The 20961-nt window shown below is 37.8% G+C and overlaps 1 protein-coding gene across 4 annotated transcripts in view; it reads left to right on the top strand.

Moving 5' to 3' along the window:
- LOC115730130 (beta-amyrin 28-monooxygenase-like) overlaps positions 1-19724 on the top strand; it is a 58439-nt gene extending 38715 nt beyond the window's left edge. Inside the window, exons 1-3 of one of the 4 annotated variants that reach the window (XM_048276315.1) lie at positions 7159-8139; positions 19024-19211; positions 19301-19715. In XM_048276315.1, the coding sequence (XP_048132272.1) occupies positions 7185-8139; positions 19024-19211; positions 19301-19600 (1443 nt within the window). In that variant the 5' untranslated portion in view covers positions 7159-7184 and the 3' untranslated portion in view covers positions 19601-19715. Of the gene's footprint in view, positions 1-7158; positions 8140-8236; positions 8425-8519; positions 8817-19023; positions 19212-19300 lie in introns of those variants that run through there. The other 3 variants (XM_048276317.1, XM_048276314.1, XM_048276313.1) reach the window with 3 other exon arrangements.
- Positions 19725-20961: the final 1237 nt, after the last annotated feature.

Below are 20961 nucleotides of genomic sequence, written 5' to 3'. Positions count from 1 at the left end.
AATTATCTAGGGCAATGCTATTTGTACGAGCTGTAAGTCTAGATTTAATTAGTTAATGGAACAAGCAATGTGTTTCATGGGTCTCTACACACGTGGCCTTCAATTATGAAAAGGGTTGTTTGAACTTCAATACTTTGTATGGCCAATACTTCATTTGTGTGAGTTATTGGCTCATTCGAATCTATGGCCTAGACTCTACCTGCATGGAATTCAGCTACAATTACCTATTCATTGAATAATTAAAAATATATATATATATATATATATATATATATATTTGCTACATTTTCTCTGTGTATTGTGGTATGGATTTTAATTGAAGTTGTAATTTGCAACAAAAGGTTATTAATTTTCAATTTGCTTTCATTGACAACATTATATTTTTCAGTTTCAGTGAGATTCATTCTCTCTCTTGATTTTGCTCTGTTATTAGGTATAACAAGAATAGGATTTCGTTTGTGATATAAACAAGTTGAATGCTTGACAATTAATGGTATGTACCAAGCGAGTACGTCCTTATCAGAAAATAAGAATGTTCTGTTTCATGAACAATCCGAGGAGCCGTAATGAGCCAATTCAAAGGAAAGTGACCATAGAGCATAAAGGAGTTGAGAGTGGAATTTTCAATTGATGTTTTATCTACTTGGATTCCGTTTGTTTCACAAAAAATAATTGGATTAGCGAAAAATAACTTGGTCTAGGAAAACATTTTCCATCATGAAAAAACTCCTTCAAAAATGAGGAAAATATTTTCATTGAGAAGAGGAAAATATTTTTCCTAATCTTGGCTCCCTTAATTCCTTTACATTCATTTTCTTCTACACTACTCTTTATTTTTCTTTTCTTCTTTTCTTTTTCTTTGCTTTTTCTTTTTTATTTTCTTCTTTTCTTTTCTTGTCCTTCCTCCTTCCTCCGCCCACAGCTCCTTCCTCCTTCTTCCTCCGCCGACTGCGAACCTCCGCAATGGCCAATAGCTTGGCTATAGGCTATGACGTAGGCTTGCGAGCTCGAGCCTTGCAGGCCTTATGGGGAGCCCCGAGATCATCGGCCTTGGGTGACCTCGAGATCGCCGAGACCGGCCGAACCTCAAGTTCACCTACGGCTGGCCGAACCTTTAGCTCACTTGCAGCTGGCCGAAACTAGAAGGAAAAGAAAAAAATAAAAAAGAGAAAAAAAGATAAATATAAATAATGAAGAATCTTGAATATTTTTAAAAAATTAAAAGAAAAAAAAAGACAATTGAAAGGATTGCATGGAGGAAAATTTCCATACCAAACGACGGAAAATATTTTTCATGTCTTTTTTATCTTTCAGCCAAACACCGACAAATATCGTCATTTTCCTAAAATATAACTTTTTAGAAAATATTTTCTCAAAAAAGTCCCATTTTCCATGAAATTAATGGAACTTTAGTTGGTTAATTCTATACTAAGTCTCCAACGTTGATCTGTAACTGTTGATTAAACAGGATAGTAAATGATTGGAGTTAACCGAACAAAGACCATGCTTAGTATCTAGAAATCACTTAGGTTATCGTAGTCCGTAATAAATTCTCTTACCTCCATCGAATATATCTCATATTTCAACCCCGATATATACACACACTCACACATTAAAAATATTCATCTACATCCATCATTGGATGAGTGACATATATGTTTGGCGTTAAACCAACCCTAATTAAGAGTGAAATAATGAAATAAACTTGTTTTTGTGTTAAATATGGTAAAGAGTCGGATGGACCAGAAATCTACCCAACTTTAATAGGCCCTCTGTTACTATATTGTTTTTCATCAGAAAATAGACACCTCCGGTGAGGGCGGCAGCGGCGGCGCCTCCACGACTCTTAACAACTTGAGGATATGGACCACCATTCCACCACTGCGATCGACCCATAACATTTGAGCGCCTAATTTAAGAGAAGAGTTATACAGCAAGCTACTTTACAACCTTTTCGGTCTTCTTTTATCTTTCGAAAACTATAATTTTATGTAGGGAACGCTTGGTCAAGTGTTCTAACTCTAAAAAAATCAGGTGACACTCATCTCTAGCAAAATGCTAAAAAATTATATTATCTTTAAAAAAAATTACATACCAACTACTATTGGCCCTCTAAAATTATTCCTAAAAAAATTGCTTACATCATCTGATTGGGGATTTATATAATGCGTTCTTCTTATATAGTTCGAATCATTCAAGCTGACCCTCACTTAAAGAATTACAATTAGTCTATGTTGAGTTCAAATTACATATACGGTTATTTTGGACCATGCCCTTTATTTTAGGATTTTTTAGAAGAGGCTATAAAAATGATATGTTGCATATTACATTATAACGTTTGCTTTCGCTTCTGTCCCTTTTGCTTTGTTCTTCACTTCTTCCTATGAGATCTTTAAATCTGTGAATTGTACTCTTGATACTTGATTTTTGAAGATAGTGAAACCCCTCTCTCTTTTCATGATTTTTTTCATTTTGAATTTTCCACGTATATCATGTCTCATGCTTTTTCTATTTTACTTTCATCCTTTGTCATTTCGCGCTTGAATTCACGCATCTCTTGGCGTTTTCCACAACAGTCTAGGCAAAAATTATAATAATCACCACCCATAAAAATTAATTAGTACTAGAGTTCCCAATATTCTGAACTCTTTAATACTACTAGCAATGTTTTTTTGACCATGGTGTAGTTGAAGTCAATGACAAGACCTCTAAATTAGAGAATAATTTCTTACAAACACAAGATAATTTTTACAGTCATCTTCTGTGATCGGCCGGCCAAGGACCATGTAGCCTTAAAATATTACGTGACATTATTTTTTCAAATCTTGTGAAACTATTTATGCTCGTCAGCTTTGAATTTGTCGATTAGAGAGCCATTTTACGAGGTCCTCATTTCAAGTTTCTTCTTTTTCTATTTTGAAATTTTAAATTATGTCAAATTCTACTTTGAGGCAAAAAAAAAAAAAAAACAAAAAAGAAATGCAAGTCGTGTGAAAAAGAAATGCGAGTCACTGTGAAAAGTTATGACCGGAATAATATACCAATTCTCTCCACGAGTCTTTCAATTATTTACGCAAATTTTCTATTATTTTAGATTTTTGTTCATTTTTCCAGAATTCTTTACTGCTTAGGGATATATTTGGGTTTTCTTCTTTCATCTAGGGTTTGCATAGCATTCTTTTCCATTGTCCGGGGGGCATAAGCACGCCTTGCGAGCCTCATGAACCAGTTATGTTTGGACCTTTGAACTGTGTAGTCACCGTTCCCAGAGCATTTGTACAAACAAATTTTATTTACATGATACGGCGTAAATACGGGACATTCATATATATAGTCACCTAGCACGTACACATCATTAGCTAACGTGTCTTATGTGTGACAAATAACTATAGTGGTTTATTCTGTTTTTTTGACACTTTTCCCTTCCTAAACCTATTGCATTAGTGCCAATTAAGTCCTAACCCTTTTTTTGGTGCCAATTCAGTTATAAACCTTTTTCGGGGCATTCCCTATTGGGCCAGCCCTAAACCTTTTGCATTTGTGCCAATTTAGTCCTAAATCTTTGTATTTATGTCAATTGAGTCAATCCAACTAATTTTGGCCGAAAATCGCTAACGTTGACGTCGATTGTCTTACGTGGCATGGCTGACACTAACTTGGACATTTTTTTTAATATTATTCTAATATTTTAAATGGTCTCTAAGCATTTTTTGGTTATTGTATATTTTCAAAAAAAAATATTTAAAATATCAAAAAATATCCACGTTAGCGCTAGCCGTGTCACGTAGGCAAATCGATGTCCACGTCAGTGATTTTGGGCCAAAATTGGCTGAATTGTCTCAATTAGAATAAATACAAAAGATTTAAGACTAAATTGGCACTAATGCGAAAGTTCTAGGACCGAATTGGCACCAAAAAAAGGCTTAGGATTTAATTCGCATTAATACAATAGGTTTAAAACTTTTTTGACTCTTTTCCCCATAATTTGTCGTCAACTTTAGCACGGAGGATACACAACGAGCTACATTTTAGTCTGAGAATTATAGTCTCTTTACTTACAAAGGTGGATTTATAACTGCATTTGAGATCCATTGTTTGGTTATATCATGCAAGACATAGGTATAATGAAATTTAATTCCCGGTTACAGCTGTTATCTAGACAAATGTTTGCTGATTTATTCACTATGGACGGGATGCTTTTTTTATTATAATGATTTTTATTCTTATTTTTCGTGTACATTTCATGATAAGTTGATGATACGTAATCACTATTGACTGGGTGTGCTTTAGTCACTGATGCGTCTCCGGTCGGCGGCTGATGGCCAGGTTAAGTTGTTGTCAGCTTGGCTCTGACTTTAGATTAAATATTGCCAACTGAAAAACCGAATTGACGTTAATGGGTGAAGTTAAGGACACGTATTCACCAATGAAAATTGTTCCCACAGATGTAAATCATTTTATTGTGATCAAAATACAATCCATATCAATTCATTCTCTTTTCGTTTCCGTTATAAATCAGGATTCTAAGTATTGGTGGTCGCCTATCTAAAGGTCCATGAAATCGTTCGCAAGCTTGACCAAGGCTTTTACTGGTAGGACGATTTGCTCACAACAGTGGACGATGTTCCTCGTCTAATTTCACGGATTTTTGTTAGACAAACCCAATTCTGAGGTGTTTTAAAAAAATTATTCCACTTCAAATTTTTTTTTTTTTTGGAATTGTACCTTTTTGTTTTGGTAAAAAAAAAAAAATTCCTTCAGGCGTTCGATGTTGACGCCGGACCAAGCCAAAGGGGCACGGCATAGAATAGCAGCATGAATAATGCCCGTCAATCTGACCCCCATAAAAAAACAAAGAATAATGCCCGTCATTTTTGACTTGCACATTAGAGTTTTGACAAATCAAAACCTTTTAATCGTGCTAATACATCGTTCTTTTAGACAAATTTTCACTCAAATCCTAAACTTTTTAATTGTGTCGATTTAATTTTAAAAGTTTGAACGCTTTGTCAATTTAATCTTAAACTTTTTATGACTTGCCAATTTAGTTCTTCCGGCTATTTTGACATTGGTGTTGTGATCTAGTCAGATTCAACCCTCTTATGTGGCGCGACCGGTGCTGACGTGAATAATTTATTGTGTGTTTTGAATTTTTCTAAATTAGTTATTTATGTTTTGAACTTTTTCTTTTCTTCTTTTCTTTGTTTTTCTTTCCTTTTTTATCCGGTCGGTCGCTAGGCCTTGACGATGGCCGGCGACCGTCCAAAGGCTATGCACTAGCCTTGGGCATGGTCGACCCTTGCGCATCCACTAGCGAGGCTTGACCTCCCAAATCTAGAGATGTCGGCCTCGCCAACCTCGAGCGAGGGTATTGAGCCTTGCTGAGATGACGAGGTCGACTCTCGCCCGGTGATGGTGAGGTCAACCTTGCCGACCCTCATCTTTGGTCAATTGCCAGCCTTTATTGAGGCTCGGTGACCGGTTAGAGGAAAAGAGAATGAAAAAAAAGCAACAAAATTCTAAAAAATATAAATAAAAGTAAAAAATTGTTGATGTCAAAATTGGTTGTGTAACGTAGGATGGCCGACATCCATATCATTGATTTCTAGCTAAAATTAGCCGGAATGAACTAAATTAGCAAACTGTTAAAAAATTTAAGATAAAATTGACAAATCATCAAAATGTTTATGACTAAATTGGAACGGTTGAAAAGTTTAGGACTAAATTTAGGACTAAATCGATAATCATCAAATGGTTCAGGACTAAATTGGCATAAGTGAAAGGTTTAGGACTGAATTTGTTGCCGTACGGTAGGTTTAGAATTTGTCGACAATTTTTCCTATTAAAAAGAGTGTGGATTGCTCAAATAATCTACTTGCTCATTTTTTTTCCCTATAAATTGGCTCCATGTATTTCGTTTCATCATGGCACATCATCAATAAAAAAAAATAGACAGCTGAGATGCAAACCACTACAAACCAATCCTTTGTATGTTACCATGAATTAAATACTCCTGTTAGTGTTGTTATCCAATTTTTTAATTAGGTTTGCCAAGGTAACCCTATTAGCATGTAGACCAAATACTAATGACAAAGAATAAGGTGATCCGACCCAGTCATCCTAGTCCCATAGGTGCGGCACTAGTCTCTGTGACTTACCCTAAATCATTAAGTACTAGAGTTTTTGCGTCTTTTAACGAGAAAAAATGTTTTAAGTCATCTAAATTGATAAATGTGGAATCGTCTCTTCGGACATTCCCAAACTTTTAAGTATGAATTAAGGATAAACCGCATGCTGTATAATAGTAGAGTAAGGTCAGATAATCAAACTTCTTTTCTTTTTGGGTTGAAATATATAGTGGTGTTTTATGCGAATGATTATCATTCCTAAATTGAAGACCCTTGGATTACTCTACTCAATCAAATTAAATTCTAGGTTATAATTCATGCACAGAATGTATTCAGCTCAATCATTCATAGGAGGTAAGGTGATACCCATGGTATATGAGGACATACTGAGTCAATATTCTCCGAAGTTGAGATTATATCTAGTCCGCCATTTCCTAAAATGGTTACTTTCCACGGCCATTTTTATGGGGACAGGAAGGAAAAATGAAACTCTAGTTAACAAAATGTGAAAAAAATACCGAATTGATTATGTAACAATCCTTGGGTGACTATAAGACTAACCATCTGTTTTGGGCCATATAAAACAAATATCATTTAATTAAAAAAGATCTTGAAATCCGCTATTTTAAAATCTTGAAGCTCATAATATACTGTTATTTTTACAGTCACTTAAAGATTATTATGCTAGTAAAGCCCGAAAGGTAATATATGAACTCGGACGGCTTTGTATATGCACGCACTTTCTCCGTTAGTGGGGCACATACATAGATCTCAGTTATATGCAACAGCGGTCAAAGACGGAATGACTGGTGACCTTTCTCTCAGTTAGTGGGGCACCATGCGCCCCTCTCTCTCTCTCTCTCTCTCTCTAAACCTGCCAGTACTTAAAAAATTTATCAAATTAGACGGAATGACTGGTGACCTTTCTCCCATACCCATCCTCTCCTATATATATGACGCCAATTCTGGTTGTTTTTCTCCAACCCAGACCTTACCCATCTTCTGTCTTCTCAGTATCAATAGCTGCATTCTGAGAAGAAGAAGAAGAAGAAGAAGATGGATTTCTATACCCAGCTGTTTCTTTACCTCTCCATCCTCTACATCTCTCTTTACCTTCTCTTCCTCGTCTTCCGAAAGAAGCCCTCCGTCCCTAACCTGCCGCCTGGCAAAAAGGGATGGCCCATCATCGGCGAGTCCCTAGCTTTCGTCGGCGCAGCGAAGAGCGGCTGCCCCGAAAAGTTCATAAACGACCGCACAGCCAAGTACTCGCCGGAGGTCTTCCGTACCTCGCTGCTCGGGGAAGACATGGCCGTGTTCTGCGGCGCCTCTGGCAACAAGTTCTTGTTCTCCGGCCAGAACAAGTACATCACCACCTGGTGGCCAACCTCCATGAAGAAGGTCGCCATCTTCCCCGAAACCATGGAGAAGTTCAACAAGGATGACCCCAAGAAAATGCGCAGCTTCTTGCCGGAGTTTTTGAAACCAGAGGCTCTCCAGTGTTACATACCTATCATGGACTCCATGACTAAGGATCACTTGGAGAGTGACTGGTCTCCTTATGAGGAAGTGAAGGTGTTTCCTTTGACAAAGAACTACACCTTCGCCTTGGCGTGTCGCTTGTTCATGAACATTAAGGACCCTAAGATCGTGTCGAAATTCGCCGACCCATTTGCTCGTATTGCTCCGGGATTAACTTCGGTGCCTATCAATATTCCCGGCACGCCATTCAACAAAGCAGTTGAAGGAGGAAAAGTAATAAGGCAAGAGCTCCTCAACATTATTAGGCAAAGGAAGCAGGAGATTTCGGAGGGAAAAGATGCGAACGCGAGGGACTTGTTGTCTCGATTGCTAACCGAAGCTGATGACGATGGTAGCGTTTATTATGAAATGGACACATCCAACAAGATCATTGGATTGCTCATTGCAAGTCATGACACCACCAGTACAACTATCACAGTAATAGTAAACTATCTAGCTTCGCTGCCCCATATCTATGAGAAAGTTTACGAAGGTAACTGTCCTATTCGTATTTCCATAGACAAAAGATGGCAAAATCCTTTTTTAAATGTAGTTTACATATATTTAACTTACTTGCTTCATGTGAACAGAGCAAATGGAGATCGCGAAGTCTAAAGCTCCCGGTGAATTACTGAATTGGGATGATATTCAGAAAATGAAGTATTCTTGGAATGTCGCATGTGAGTCAATGAGGCTAACTCCACCTGCACAAGGGTCATTCAGAGAGGCAATTACCGACTTTACTTTTGCCGGTTACACAATTCCAAAGGGATGGAAGGTAACTATTTACTTATGACCCTCTTTTCGACATGGTTTTTTAATGAGTCAATAGATGGAATCCTCAAGCAATGATGATATGCATTTTTCTTGTAGACATTTTGGACGGTTTATACGACTCACAAGAACCCCAAGTACTTCCCCGATCCTGAGAATTTTGATCCCTCGAGATTCGAAGGAAATGGACCTGCACCTTTCACCTACGTGCCCTTTGGAGGAGGACCTCGCATGTGCCCTGGAAAAGAGTATGCTCGGCTCGAAGTACTCATTTTCATGCACAATCTCGTGACCAAATTCAAAATTGAGAAGGTCATTCCGAATGAAAAGATCATCTACAATCCCTCGCCTGTCCCTGCCAATGGTCTTCTCATTCGCCTCCAACCCCGTAACTAATAGCCTGGCTTACTCATGTAATCTCCATGCTGTGGAAGAACTTGTTTGCGAATGGTCTTATCTAAGCTGCAAGTACGCTATCGTTACTCGAGTTGAGTTTTTCCCTTCTTCATCCCTAGACTAATAGATGTTTGGTCGATCTACTAAAAGTTGGTGTATGTGATGAACAGTGTCGATATGTAATCCTCAATTATATGCAATCAGTTGAAACTTTATTTAGTAACTTTCATCGAGCACATATATCTTCTCTTGTCCGAGTGACCTAGAAGTAATCAAATGAGCGGCTAGTATGACCAAATGTATTTCATACACATGAATATGAAACTTATCGGAAAAAACTATTCAAAAAAGGAATTTTTTTTTTGGAAATGCTCAGTCGGAAGGGATGTGTATTTAAAAAATACAAGGGGTCCTTAATTATTATTATTTTTTTTTTTGGGTCGGAAAGGGGGTCCTTAATTTATTTACATATATGTTGTAAGTTAAAAACGTGCAAATTTTTTTGGGATGGGCCGGGTCAAACCTGGTCGGCTTGAGACAGAATCATGAGGTCCAAGGGCTTTCTAAGTAAAACCAATTCCTAAGTCTCCTGATTGTCTGATGTACTCATGGGAGTTTGCTCTTCCCTCACCTTGCCTTTTTTTTTCCCCTGACTTTGTTTCGTTGCAATGCTATATGGCACAGTCTAAAAATTATCTAATAACAATTATTTTTTTAATTTAAATTAAGGTTAGTTCTTTTTTCGAAACTTGTTGAAAGCTCCAATGTTCGTATTTAAATTTACTTTAAGTTTTCCAATGCACGTTGAACCTAATTGCGCTTTTGGTGTTCATGGTTGTTATATGCTCTTCGCCAAAAAAAAAAAAAATGGTTGTAATATTGAAAAAAGAAAGTATGTTGTTAAGGTGTTTGGATTGGAGAGCAATTTAAAGGCCTATTGGTCAAATACCCGAAATTCATGGAGAAGGAACATCAAAATTAGTAGCATGCATTTGCCAATTTCTAGCTGGATCATTATATTGAGCTTCAAGATCTAACTTTGACCTGAAGAAGGCTCCAATTTCTTATTATCTTTCGATTTTAGCGAGATTTTTTCTCGGTCTTGTTCCAATTACGTCTTTAGTAAGAAAATTGCCCCATAAAATTTTTTCTATGGGATTGTTCCTCCCATATCGATTATTTTATGGTAACTCATTTTTCACGTCGAATGTTTCTCCGTTTGGATAATGTCGAACACATTCCAAAGTGTCACATCCATCGATTTGGACTTGTAACGGCTGCCTCTTTGGACTTATGATGGCTGCCTCTATCATCTTGGATCTTGAACATTAGTCCCATCCACTCAAAATTCAAATCGTACGAATTGGCAGCTGACAATTTGGAATTTCTAAACTTGAAAATTTTGAATGGTCTGATTAATTACCTTCATTTCATCCTTAGTCTTCTTCAATTTCCTCGACATAAAAAGTAAAGTTCAAGTTTAAGGTCACTTGACAAACACACGGAAATGAGGTAAGAAATAGACATTTTTTCTATCAAGGCAAGCAATGAAAGCGATGAGTGCAGATACAGACCATATTAATACTTGCTTTGTCTAGGAGAAATTGTCCCTTCAAGGTAGGGTACAACATAGAATCGGCCATACCTATATCTATTTATTAAACCAAAATTGCTTCGTCTCAATTTTTCATTTTTCAATTATTGTCTGTCGTTGACCTCTGTACCAGACTGCCAATAGATCTAGCGCAAAAAGGGGAGAACGCAATTAAAATAATATATCTTTTTTTAGATGAATGAATGGATCGGTGTTTATTAATCGACAAATCAAAGGCATGATTTGATGGACTTTCCCCCAACTAGGGACGGAGGAAAATAGCCCTCTAGAATTTTGTAGTACCATGCTTGTTTTCTTTCTTAAGGTGCGTTTGTTTCGGTTAATATTTTTTGAGAATTGATTTTTCAGACTTTCACTCGTTTGGTTTGTCGAAATAACTTAGTCAATAAAAAACACTTTCCGATCAATGAAAATTTCATGCATTAAATTAGGGAAGTTAATTCTTTCTCCATCGATCGTTGAGCCTTGGCCACCGATGATCGCCCACACGAGGTCGGCAAGGCTTGAGCTCTCTAGACGACTGGCGAGGGGGAAATGTTTTCTTGACGATCTTGTCAGAGACGGTATAATCTCAACCAAAGCCCCACACATCATCATTGCTTGTTTTGCATAAAACATTCATTGATTGAGAGATCTTGTGGTCATAAATAACCCGATAAAGATCACAAACCGTCAAGCTAGTAGCTTCCTTTAATGAAATTATTCAAAAATTCGGGAAAAAAATTGTCCAATAAATTTATGAGATTAAAATCATTTTCAAAATGAGATCCAAACACTAAAAAATGTTTACCGCCACATCTCATTAAATAAAGAAAAATAAACCGTTTCATGAAATTTTCCTCCAAACAAATGCACCCTTATACTAGGTTTGGATGAAGTGATTATGAAGGATTGTAGAGCAAGAGAAACTATTGACCAAGTATTTGTTTTTGGTAGGAGGGATGGGGATTAAGGGATTTGGAGAGAGTGAATTTGGGGGGATACGATCCCAAGTTTCCTTGCTTTTTCCTTGCGGATTAGAGAGCAAGAGAAAATATTGTGGGAGATGCGCATACATTTTTTTCTCTCTTCCATATGTTACGTCTTTAGAATAAAATAAACTTGTCATTGGAACATACTTTCCCTTTTAACAAGTAAAGCACACTTTTTCCAAAGAAAAAAGTAAAAATTAAAAAGAGTAAAACAAACTTACCCTTGTTAATTTTCAAATTTTTTTTTCATTTTTTTCTTCTTTTAAGCATTTTCAAATAAGTCACAGTGCACTCCGCCTTTTTTTTTTTTTGGGTCAAACACTCCGCCTTTCATTTGTTTGATTTTTTTAAGTATAGTTATATTTATTGGTCAAGTCCTGTTTTTCTTGGTCGTGAATTTGATCTGCGGCCGAAGATAAAAGGTCGAGAGATCGAAGGCCACCGATTAGCTACGAGAGAGGCTATTGCTTTCTCAGTCTTCATCTTTTACTTTTGACTTCAACACCACTTGTGTGCTCAGGACTTCTACGTTGATTAATCTAGCAAAAATGACAAAATTTTTGGTAAGTCTCGTTCACAATCATCGTTAGGCATGTCCGGACATCAACTTTGAATTGAAGATTAAGACAGGATAGGTTCTCTTCGAATTGGTCCCTCTTGTGCGTTCATTAGATTCTAGTGCATGAAATTGCTACAACAGAACTATTCTAAGCTATTTGTGTGGGAGAATTACCAAAAAAGTCCTAAAATTGTTGCAACTATGCCAATTCAATCCTAAATTTTTTTTTTCTTTTGCCGATTTAGTCTTAAACCTTTTGCATTTGTGCTAATTCGATCTATCTGGATAATTTTTTCGAATTTTTACTTTTATTTTTATTCTTTTCTTTTTCTTCTTTTTTTCTTGCTTACTTCTTTTTACTCAAGCCGGTCGTTGTCGGTGACTTATTGGCCTCAGTCGAAGCTCGCTCGCCCCTAGCGAGGCAAGACCTCGCCATCGCCGGGCAAGGTCACCCTTGTCATGGCCATCGAGTCGATGACCCTTGTCTCTAGCCGACCGCCGGACCTCGGGTGATCGGCTGGAGAAAGAAATAGATAAGAAAGAAGAAAGAAGAAAAAGAAACGAATAAATGAAAAAAATTAAAATTAAAATTAAAAAATTAGTAAAAATGCTTTGTTGGCGTTACATCGGTGATTTCTAACTAAAATTGACCGAATGGACTAATTTGACACAAATACAAAATGCTTAAGATTGAATTGGCGAAAAAATAATTTAGAACTGAATTGGTGCAATTATAATAAATTTAGGACTTTTTTGGTAATTCTCTCCTGTTTGTGCAGGAATCCCCGCCTTAGAATAATGTTGCGTACTCACGAATTGTGATTCAGTGGTGTTCTCTTATGCACAATCTCTTTTTTCTTGGATTTGAGATCCTCTCAATTACTCGGATACTGATCGCACGACGAAATATTGTAACAATATAGGCATAATAATTTTTATGAAGATTGTTACTTTATGATCATGTAAAGACATGAAACATTCCACGTGGTTCAAGTCCCCAGACGGAGTACTATAAGTAGCCACACAAGATGGTGACCCTTTAGCGGTAGGTGTTTATTCATGAATCACTCTATGTTGTCTCCCCAATCTAATTTGCAACTTTGGGATGTCACAGATCAAATGAGAGACATCTTCCCCAAGGCTCGTTCCCCGGAACATCTTTGCTCGAACTCAAATTGACGACTACGTAATCATCTTGAGTTGGAGCTAGGACGTTAAAGATGCTTGTGTGATCTTGGTAATTACTCCTGATGTGATTTTTACTTAATCAAGTATAACTAGAACTAGTTTAGGTATATCGTGTGTATAAACCCTTGTATTAACTCCATTATGTACAGTTCTGAAATCATTATAAAAAAATCAGTGACCAAGATGAAGATTAATCAGAATTGGGGACATTTTTTTTTGTACAATCTCCTCTTGTGTGGCTGAGTTCTCTAAGAATTCGAAACACTTTCTACAAATTACTACCTAATATCTTTGAATTCCCTGATACAAACGGAGCCTAAATTGTTTATATCACCCACCAAATTCTATTCTTATTATAGCTAATACTAGAGCAAGATCTAAACACCACCCCCCCCCCACAATAAAAAAAATTAAGAAAATATTCCACATCCTGTTTTCTGTTTTTGTTTATAATCGAATTATTTTAAAGTATAAATTAAATGAGAATGACTTAGAACCTTAGTAGACAGGAACACCAAGGAACGAAAAAAAGAGTTTAACTATCCATGCTCTCTATTCTTCATGTCAAAGTCGGCGTGCATAAGATAATTTCCTGCTTTGAATTCACTCTTAACATTCTTCTCTCAGGGAGAAGAATATCATTTCATATTTCAGAGGATCAGAGCTACGTCGTCACCATGGAATATCTGAAGTCGTGAAAGACTTGATAACCCTAGGCGGCATTCAAACTTGATAGTATCTTTGCAAAGTTAAATAGGTCTAGATTTACCTAACTTTTTTTTTTTCATTTTTAGATGCAACAGAAAATATAATATTCTCATTATCTATCGTTTCGGATTGAAAAATGAAAAAAGGAACTATTAGATCGAGTCAATAATCAAAGCGGGACTTGATGAAATATAAGTCACAATTAACATTAAAAAGAATGACGCCTTTGAAATGGGTGCAAAAGTTCGTGGGGGGTGATTCTAGATTAGAGGCCTGGTCTTCGTCCAATTAATTAACTCCTGTCCACATCACACTCACTAAGATCAATGTCTGTTAAATTGGCCAATCGTGGCTACCAAAATTGCATCATTGTTCAGTGTTCACCGACTTACAAACTATAAAAATTCAAATGACAAAAAGGTAATGATACTTCGTGAATTTAATAAAATATCATTCCAAAACACTAATGATTGGCACATATAAGTTTGCGGCATCCGAAGTGCTTTCATTTTCTCAAATAAGGGTATGAAGTGGATATTATTTCAAAAAAAGATCTGAAGTGTCATCTTTATTTCAAATAAAAACTTGATCGAAGGGAATTTTCGTCTTTTATCGTTTTAAATTTTTTTCCTTTTTCTATTTTCTGTTTTCATTTTCATTTTTTTTTTTTTTTGCCTTTTCTTTTCCCATCCCTCGCTCGGATCGACGCTGACTCCGGCAAGTCCCTCACCTTCCACCATCTCAAGACCCGCGTTTCCACTCTCCCATGTCCTCCTCCATGAGCTCCACCTCAAGAAGGTCGACGTCGTCTTGCTCTTCTTGTTGAATTCGATTCATTTCCCTGTCTTTTTCCTCTCCGTCATCTTCCTAGGCACCATCGCCGCGACCTGCAACCTCATGTACGCTCTGACCAAACTGTCCGAGGAGGTCAAGGACTGCAAGCCCAAGCTGGTGATCACCGTGACCGAGCTCCACAACGAGGTCAGAGGATTCGAATTGCTCGAGATCTTGCTAGGATCTCTGCAGCCCCAAAAATCCTCCAATTCCAAGATCTGGAGCTACTTCGACCTGGTGGAATCAGCGGGGACGAAATTGGACTTGCTGCCCAGTCGGGGTGGCTAGGGACGATGTTGCGGCTTTGCTGTACTAGTCCGGCACAGCAGGGATGAGCAAAGGCTTGATCTTGATGCATGGGAACTTCATTTCCTCCCCAGATCAGGCGAGGCAGTCTCCCGACGCGGGCCCACCCGACCGGCATCGGGCGACTCCGTCCGACAGCGGCATGGGCGGCCCTTGCTTGAGGCGACGGCGGGGAGGACATAGAAAAAGGAAAGGAAAAAATAAATAGGGAAAAAGGAAAAAAAAAAGAAAATGAAAACAGAAAAAAAAAAGGGAAAAAAAGAACTTAACACTATAAAAGGCGAAAATGCCCTTCGGTCAGACTCTTATTTGTAACAAAGAGAGCACTTCAGGTTTTTTTTTTTTAAGCAATCCACTTCAGCCCTTATTTGAGAAAATAAGAGCACTGCAGGTCCTTATTTGGAATTTTTCATAAGTTTGCTGACATAAAAAAAAAAAGCAACTTTTAATTACAACCCACGAGTGATCAATAACAATCATCGATGAAAAGAATGGTTGACAAAATTATCTATAGCAAATATCAGTTATCATGAAAACCTAAGGGGATGACGTTATTGACATTGACTTAGTAACTATCGAGTAGCGATATTCTCAAATACGAGCATTTTTTAGATTGATGTTACTACACAATAGGTAACTGCTGGTGGTTTTGTTTATGACCACTATTTTAGAATTTTAACCTCTTGTGGATAAGTATTGTTGTAACTTTTGTGTAATCTCTAATACTTTTTTTTTTGGTAATGTAATGTCTAATGTGATTAGAAATTTATTTGTTCTGAAGAAAGGATTCGAAAGTTATCTTTTAAGTCAATAACAGTTTGTAATCAACGATTGTAGGCTTTAAATAGCCACATTATACAATTTTAAAGATTTCCCAATCAATCATAAAAATTTCTTCTCAAATTATCTTTATTTTTATTTTTTCGCAATCTAAATGGGTGATCATGATTGCCTCCGGTTTTCGTTAATGTTTTTGTCATTTACCTTCTTGTCTAAAATCAAAAAATAATCATGTGCAATCTTTGTGGATTTATTCATTAATTCATGGGCTCAAGCCATAAAAGACTTCAAACTGGTATATCTATGACAAATTTGTCCCAAACTAATTTTTTTACCACCACAAACCCCAAACTGGTATATCTATGATAAATTTACCCCAAACTAATGTTTTGATTATAAAAAATCTCAAACCGATACACTTATGATAAATTTATCCCAAACTAATATACATGTAACAAATTTACCTTCTATTAGTTTCCGTAAATTTGAGTTAATACCATGAAAAACGCCAAATTGGTACGGACAAACGAAGAGTTAAGACTCCAAACTAATAAAACCGTCAACCGCCACGTGTCATCTAACCGAGCAATTTGACGGTAAAATTTAACGGAAACTAATGAAAGGTAAATTTGTTATATGTATATCATTTTGGGATAAATTTATCACAAGAGTACCAGTTTGAGTTTTTTGTGGTTAAAAAATTAAATTGCGGTAAATTTGGCGCATGTGTATTATTTTTGGGTTTTTTATGGTATTAACCCTTAAGTATTTCATTGTCAATTCCCGTTAAACATCCTTTTCAATATTGAAAAAGACTTCATCGTCGATTCAATTATGCTGAAACAGAGTTACGTATGGAAAACATTTAAATTCGCATACCGTTATGGGATGTCTCATACGGCTAATATACGCGTGAAGAAACTTAATTCACAATGTACATTTAACCACGTTGCGATCGTGTTGAAATACTGCCACACAAACTGCGGTTTCCGTGGAAAATCATAAGTATGCCTATCATCGGACAGTATTGTTGTTTGTTCTGAATTGTCATACTTAGAACGCGATTGGTGAACAATTTTAGAGAATTACGAGTGTTTAGAAGTGATGTGTGAGAAAAGATTGAGAATTTGGGAATAAACACTCAATTATTCGGGAACATTTTGTTATCCGACGGCATATGCAAAGTTTTCTCTCCGGCACATCACTAATGACAATCCATTTCGGTCTCTGGAAAAACAATCCAACTTTTCACCTGCCCTCACCGCCCGCCACAACACCGGGCTTACATTATTCTAACCCGCCGAGGATGAAGCTGGACTTGTAAACGTTGAATGACCTCGCTTCTTCCGGTGTTCGATGTTGACGAGGTACCTCTAAGATCGCGAAATGGCGTTCTTGTCCATGGCAAATGGTTAGAATATAACTTGATGCTCAAACAGCGACTTCGTTTAGTATTTGATTTTCATATGCACGTCGACTTTGACAGGCAGAAAAAAAAGAGAATATATTGTCACGTTTCCTCTATCAAAGCATAATTCATGCATAATATATCTATGAAAACGTAATTCCTGTGTAAAATAAGAAAAACTCGTAAGATATGGATCCTTCCAATTTATGGGTAATCACACTAAAATATGAATGATTCCATTGTCTTGGAGATGTGTTACTCGGCTCATGTACGTGTAAAGAAACCGAATTCAAACCCCAAAATACGACCACGTTTCTGTCATGTTGAGATGCTTCACACAGACCGCGGCTTCTGTGGAAAATCATAAGTATGCCGGTCAATGCTGTCGTTTTTATTTATTCAACTGTTACGACCTTAAGGCTATCAAATATTGACCAAACACTACTAATATAACCAGCACAAACCCTAGGGCAGCCCTCAATATTCAATAAGGTCTCCCTTGGCCAGGTACACCTCCGACTTATAATCAACGATATTAATAATGTTTCTTTTACCACGTCTAGAAACAAGGTGGTCTGGTCATGCTCTCAGGCAGCTTCAACTTTGGGGACCGATCACTGTCAAGAAAATTCATAATCCAGAAGAGGTCAAAGCACGCATGCTAAGCTCAGTCATCTTCCTGCATATCTCTATATAAGGGCAATCCTTGGCGGTCTCTCCCCATCGTCATCCTCAGCCATCTTTTCCTCTCAGTATTAGCTTTGTGTCTTCTTGCCTGAGAAGAAGATGGATTTCTATACCCAGCTGTTTCTTTACCTCTCCATCCTCTACATCTCTCTTTACCTTCTCTTCCTCGTCTTCCGAAAGAAGCCCTCCGTCCCTAACCTGCCGCCTGGCAAAAAGGGATGGCCCATCATCGGCGAGTCCCCTGCTTTCGTAGGCGCAGCGAAGAGCGGCTGCCCCGAGAAGTTCATAAACGACCGCACGGCCAAGTACTCGCCGGATGTCTTCCGTACCTCGTTGCTCGGGGAGGACATGGCCGTGTTCTGCGGCGCGTCTGGCAACAAGTTCTTGTTCTCCGGCCAGAACAAGTACATCACCACCTGGTGGCCAACCTCCATGAAGAAGGTCGCCATCTTCCCCGAAACCATGGAGAAGTTCAACAAGGATGACCCCAAAAAAATGCGCAGCTTCTTGCCGGAGTTTTTGAAACCAGAGGCTCTCCAGTGTTACATACCTATCATGGACTCCATGACTAAGGATCACTTGGAGAGTGACTGGTCTCCCTATAAGGAAGTGAAGGTGTTTCCTTCGACAAAGAACTACACCTTCGCCTTGGCGTGCCGTTTGTTCATGAATATTAAGGACCCTAAGGTCGTGTCGAAATTCGCCGACCCATTTGCTCGTATTGCTCCGGGATTCACTTCGGTGCCAATCAATGTTCCTGGCACGCCATTCAACAAAGCAGTTGAAGGAGGAAAAGTAATAAGGCAAGAGCTTCTCAACATTATCAGACAAAGGAAGCAGGAGATTTCGGAGGGCAAAGATGCGAAAGCAAGGGACTTGTTGACCCGATTGCTTACCGAAGCAGATGATGACGGTAGTGTTTATTACGAAATGGACACATCCAACAAAATCATTGGATTGCTCATTGCAAGTCACGACACCACCAGTACATCTATCACCGTAATAGTAAACTATCTAGCTTCGTTGCCCCACATTTACGAGAAAGTTTACAAAGGTAAATATTCTAGTTTCATTGCCACATTATTATATTCTTTCAAAGCAAAATCCATATAGTTTGCACATATTTAACTTGCTTACTTCAATGTCAACAGAGCAAATGGAGATTGCAAAGTCTAAAGCCCCAGGTGAATTACTGAACTGGGATGATATCCAAAAGATGAAGTATTCATGGAACGTGGCTTGTGAGTCGATGAGGTTAACTCCACCTGCACAGGGGTCATTCAGGGAGGCCATCACTGATTTCACTTTTGCTGGTTTCACAATTCCAAAGGGATGGAAGGTAAATGTCTACTTATGATCCTTTTTTTCATTGGGTCATTAACTAGTGATAATATGCATTGATTTTCTTAATCATTTTGTTCTTTGCAGACATTTTGGACGGTTTATACAACTCACAAGAACCCCAAGTACTTCCCCGATCCTGAAAAATTCGACCCCTCAAGATTCGAAGGAAATGGACCCGCACCTTTCACCTATGTTCCCTTCGGAGGTGGACCTCGCATGTGCCCCGGAAAAGAGTATGCTCGGCTCGAAATACTCATTTTCATGCACAATCTCGTGACGAAATTCAAGCTTGAGAAGGTCGATCGGGATGAAAAGATCATCTACAATCCCTCGCCGGTCCCTTCCAACGGTCTTCTTATTCGCCTCCAACCCCTTAACCAATAGCTGAGCAATGCTCAGATGATCTTAAATTAGCTCATACACCGATCCTCCTCACGGTGTACACCCACCATTTTCTTTATATTTTCTGCTGGAATCTTTTTTTTTTCCCCCGGTGTAACATCGTTCTGTTGCTTAAAATAAAAGTTTTACTTAGTTCCTCCAGAATAACTACATCCTCCCTCATTTCTTTTGCATAACTAGTTTTTCAATAACACAAGCGCGGATTCCCTTTGGCAGTACTCGTTTCAGATGAGAGCGAAATCCAGATGAGCATTTTTCATCTTCATTTATCATCTCTTAGTCCAGAACCATGAATTTGAACCACGTCATCAGTCCTCACTAGCGCCAATAGGTAACTTCGGAATTAATATTGGTTTTAGGTTGTATTTTTGCCCCTTATGTCCAAGAACTAGCATTAAAGAAAGTTTCACTGAAATGATGTTATATTAGTCATGGACACCAGATTTAGGATTGATCATGCGATTTTCAATTGGTTTGGATGTATTTTCTTTTTTGTGTCTAAGAGTCGATAATAAGAAAAATATCCACTTAAATCAAGTCGCGTTATTAGTTCAGGGAAATTCTAATTAGATACAATAGTATAAAGTGGCAATACGTCTAGTTATTCCTCGTGACATGCATGTGCTAGAACAAATTAATTTTGGCATATGCCTGAGGCGATAGTGGTAAAGAAAGGCATTCCAGCTTGACTTGATTCTACAAAATAGCATTTTATATTCACGTTTTTAGATGAAATTATTAATTGCACGGCTACCGTAAATGAGAAGGCCACAGTCTGTTCAACGATCTGAACCACGTGCTCTTGTGTGTTCATCCAGTATGACAATGCTGACTGGATTAGTACTCATGAATTTTCCACAAAATGCAGATTGTGTACAAGCATTTCCGCATGAAAGCAAAAAAGTGGAAAATTTTCAATTTTCTTCTGGCCCGTCGGCTACTGCTGATGGGCGAGCCTTGCCCTCGCCTCGCCCCCCCTGGGGCTCGCCTCTGACTAAAAACTGAGGTCCGGCAACAGCTGGAGGAAAAGGAATGGAAGAAAAAAAAGAAAAAAAATCAAAAAGAAAAAAATTCGAAACAAGTTAAAACATTATTAAAAATTATTCACGTCTGCACCGACCGGGCCACTAAGGATAGCCGGTGTCCATGTTAGTGTTTTATGGTAAAAATTGGCTAGATGAGCTGAATTGATACAAATACAAAAGATTTAGAACTCAATTTGCATAAAAAAATGATTAAGAACTGAAGTGACATAATTGTAATAGATTTAGGACTCTTTTGGTAACTTTCCCCATAGTACTCTGTTTGGGCACACGACCGTCCATGATAACTTCATTTGAGAG

This window comes from Rhodamnia argentea, chromosome 3, assembly GCF_020921035.1.
Source record: "Rhodamnia argentea isolate NSW1041297 chromosome 3, ASM2092103v1, whole genome shotgun sequence".
In the NCBI taxonomy this organism is placed as follows: domain Eukaryota; kingdom Viridiplantae; phylum Streptophyta; class Magnoliopsida; order Myrtales; family Myrtaceae; genus Rhodamnia; species Rhodamnia argentea.
The sequence above is the reverse complement of the archived record's forward strand: the minus strand, read 5'-3'. Positions and strand labels throughout refer to the sequence as shown.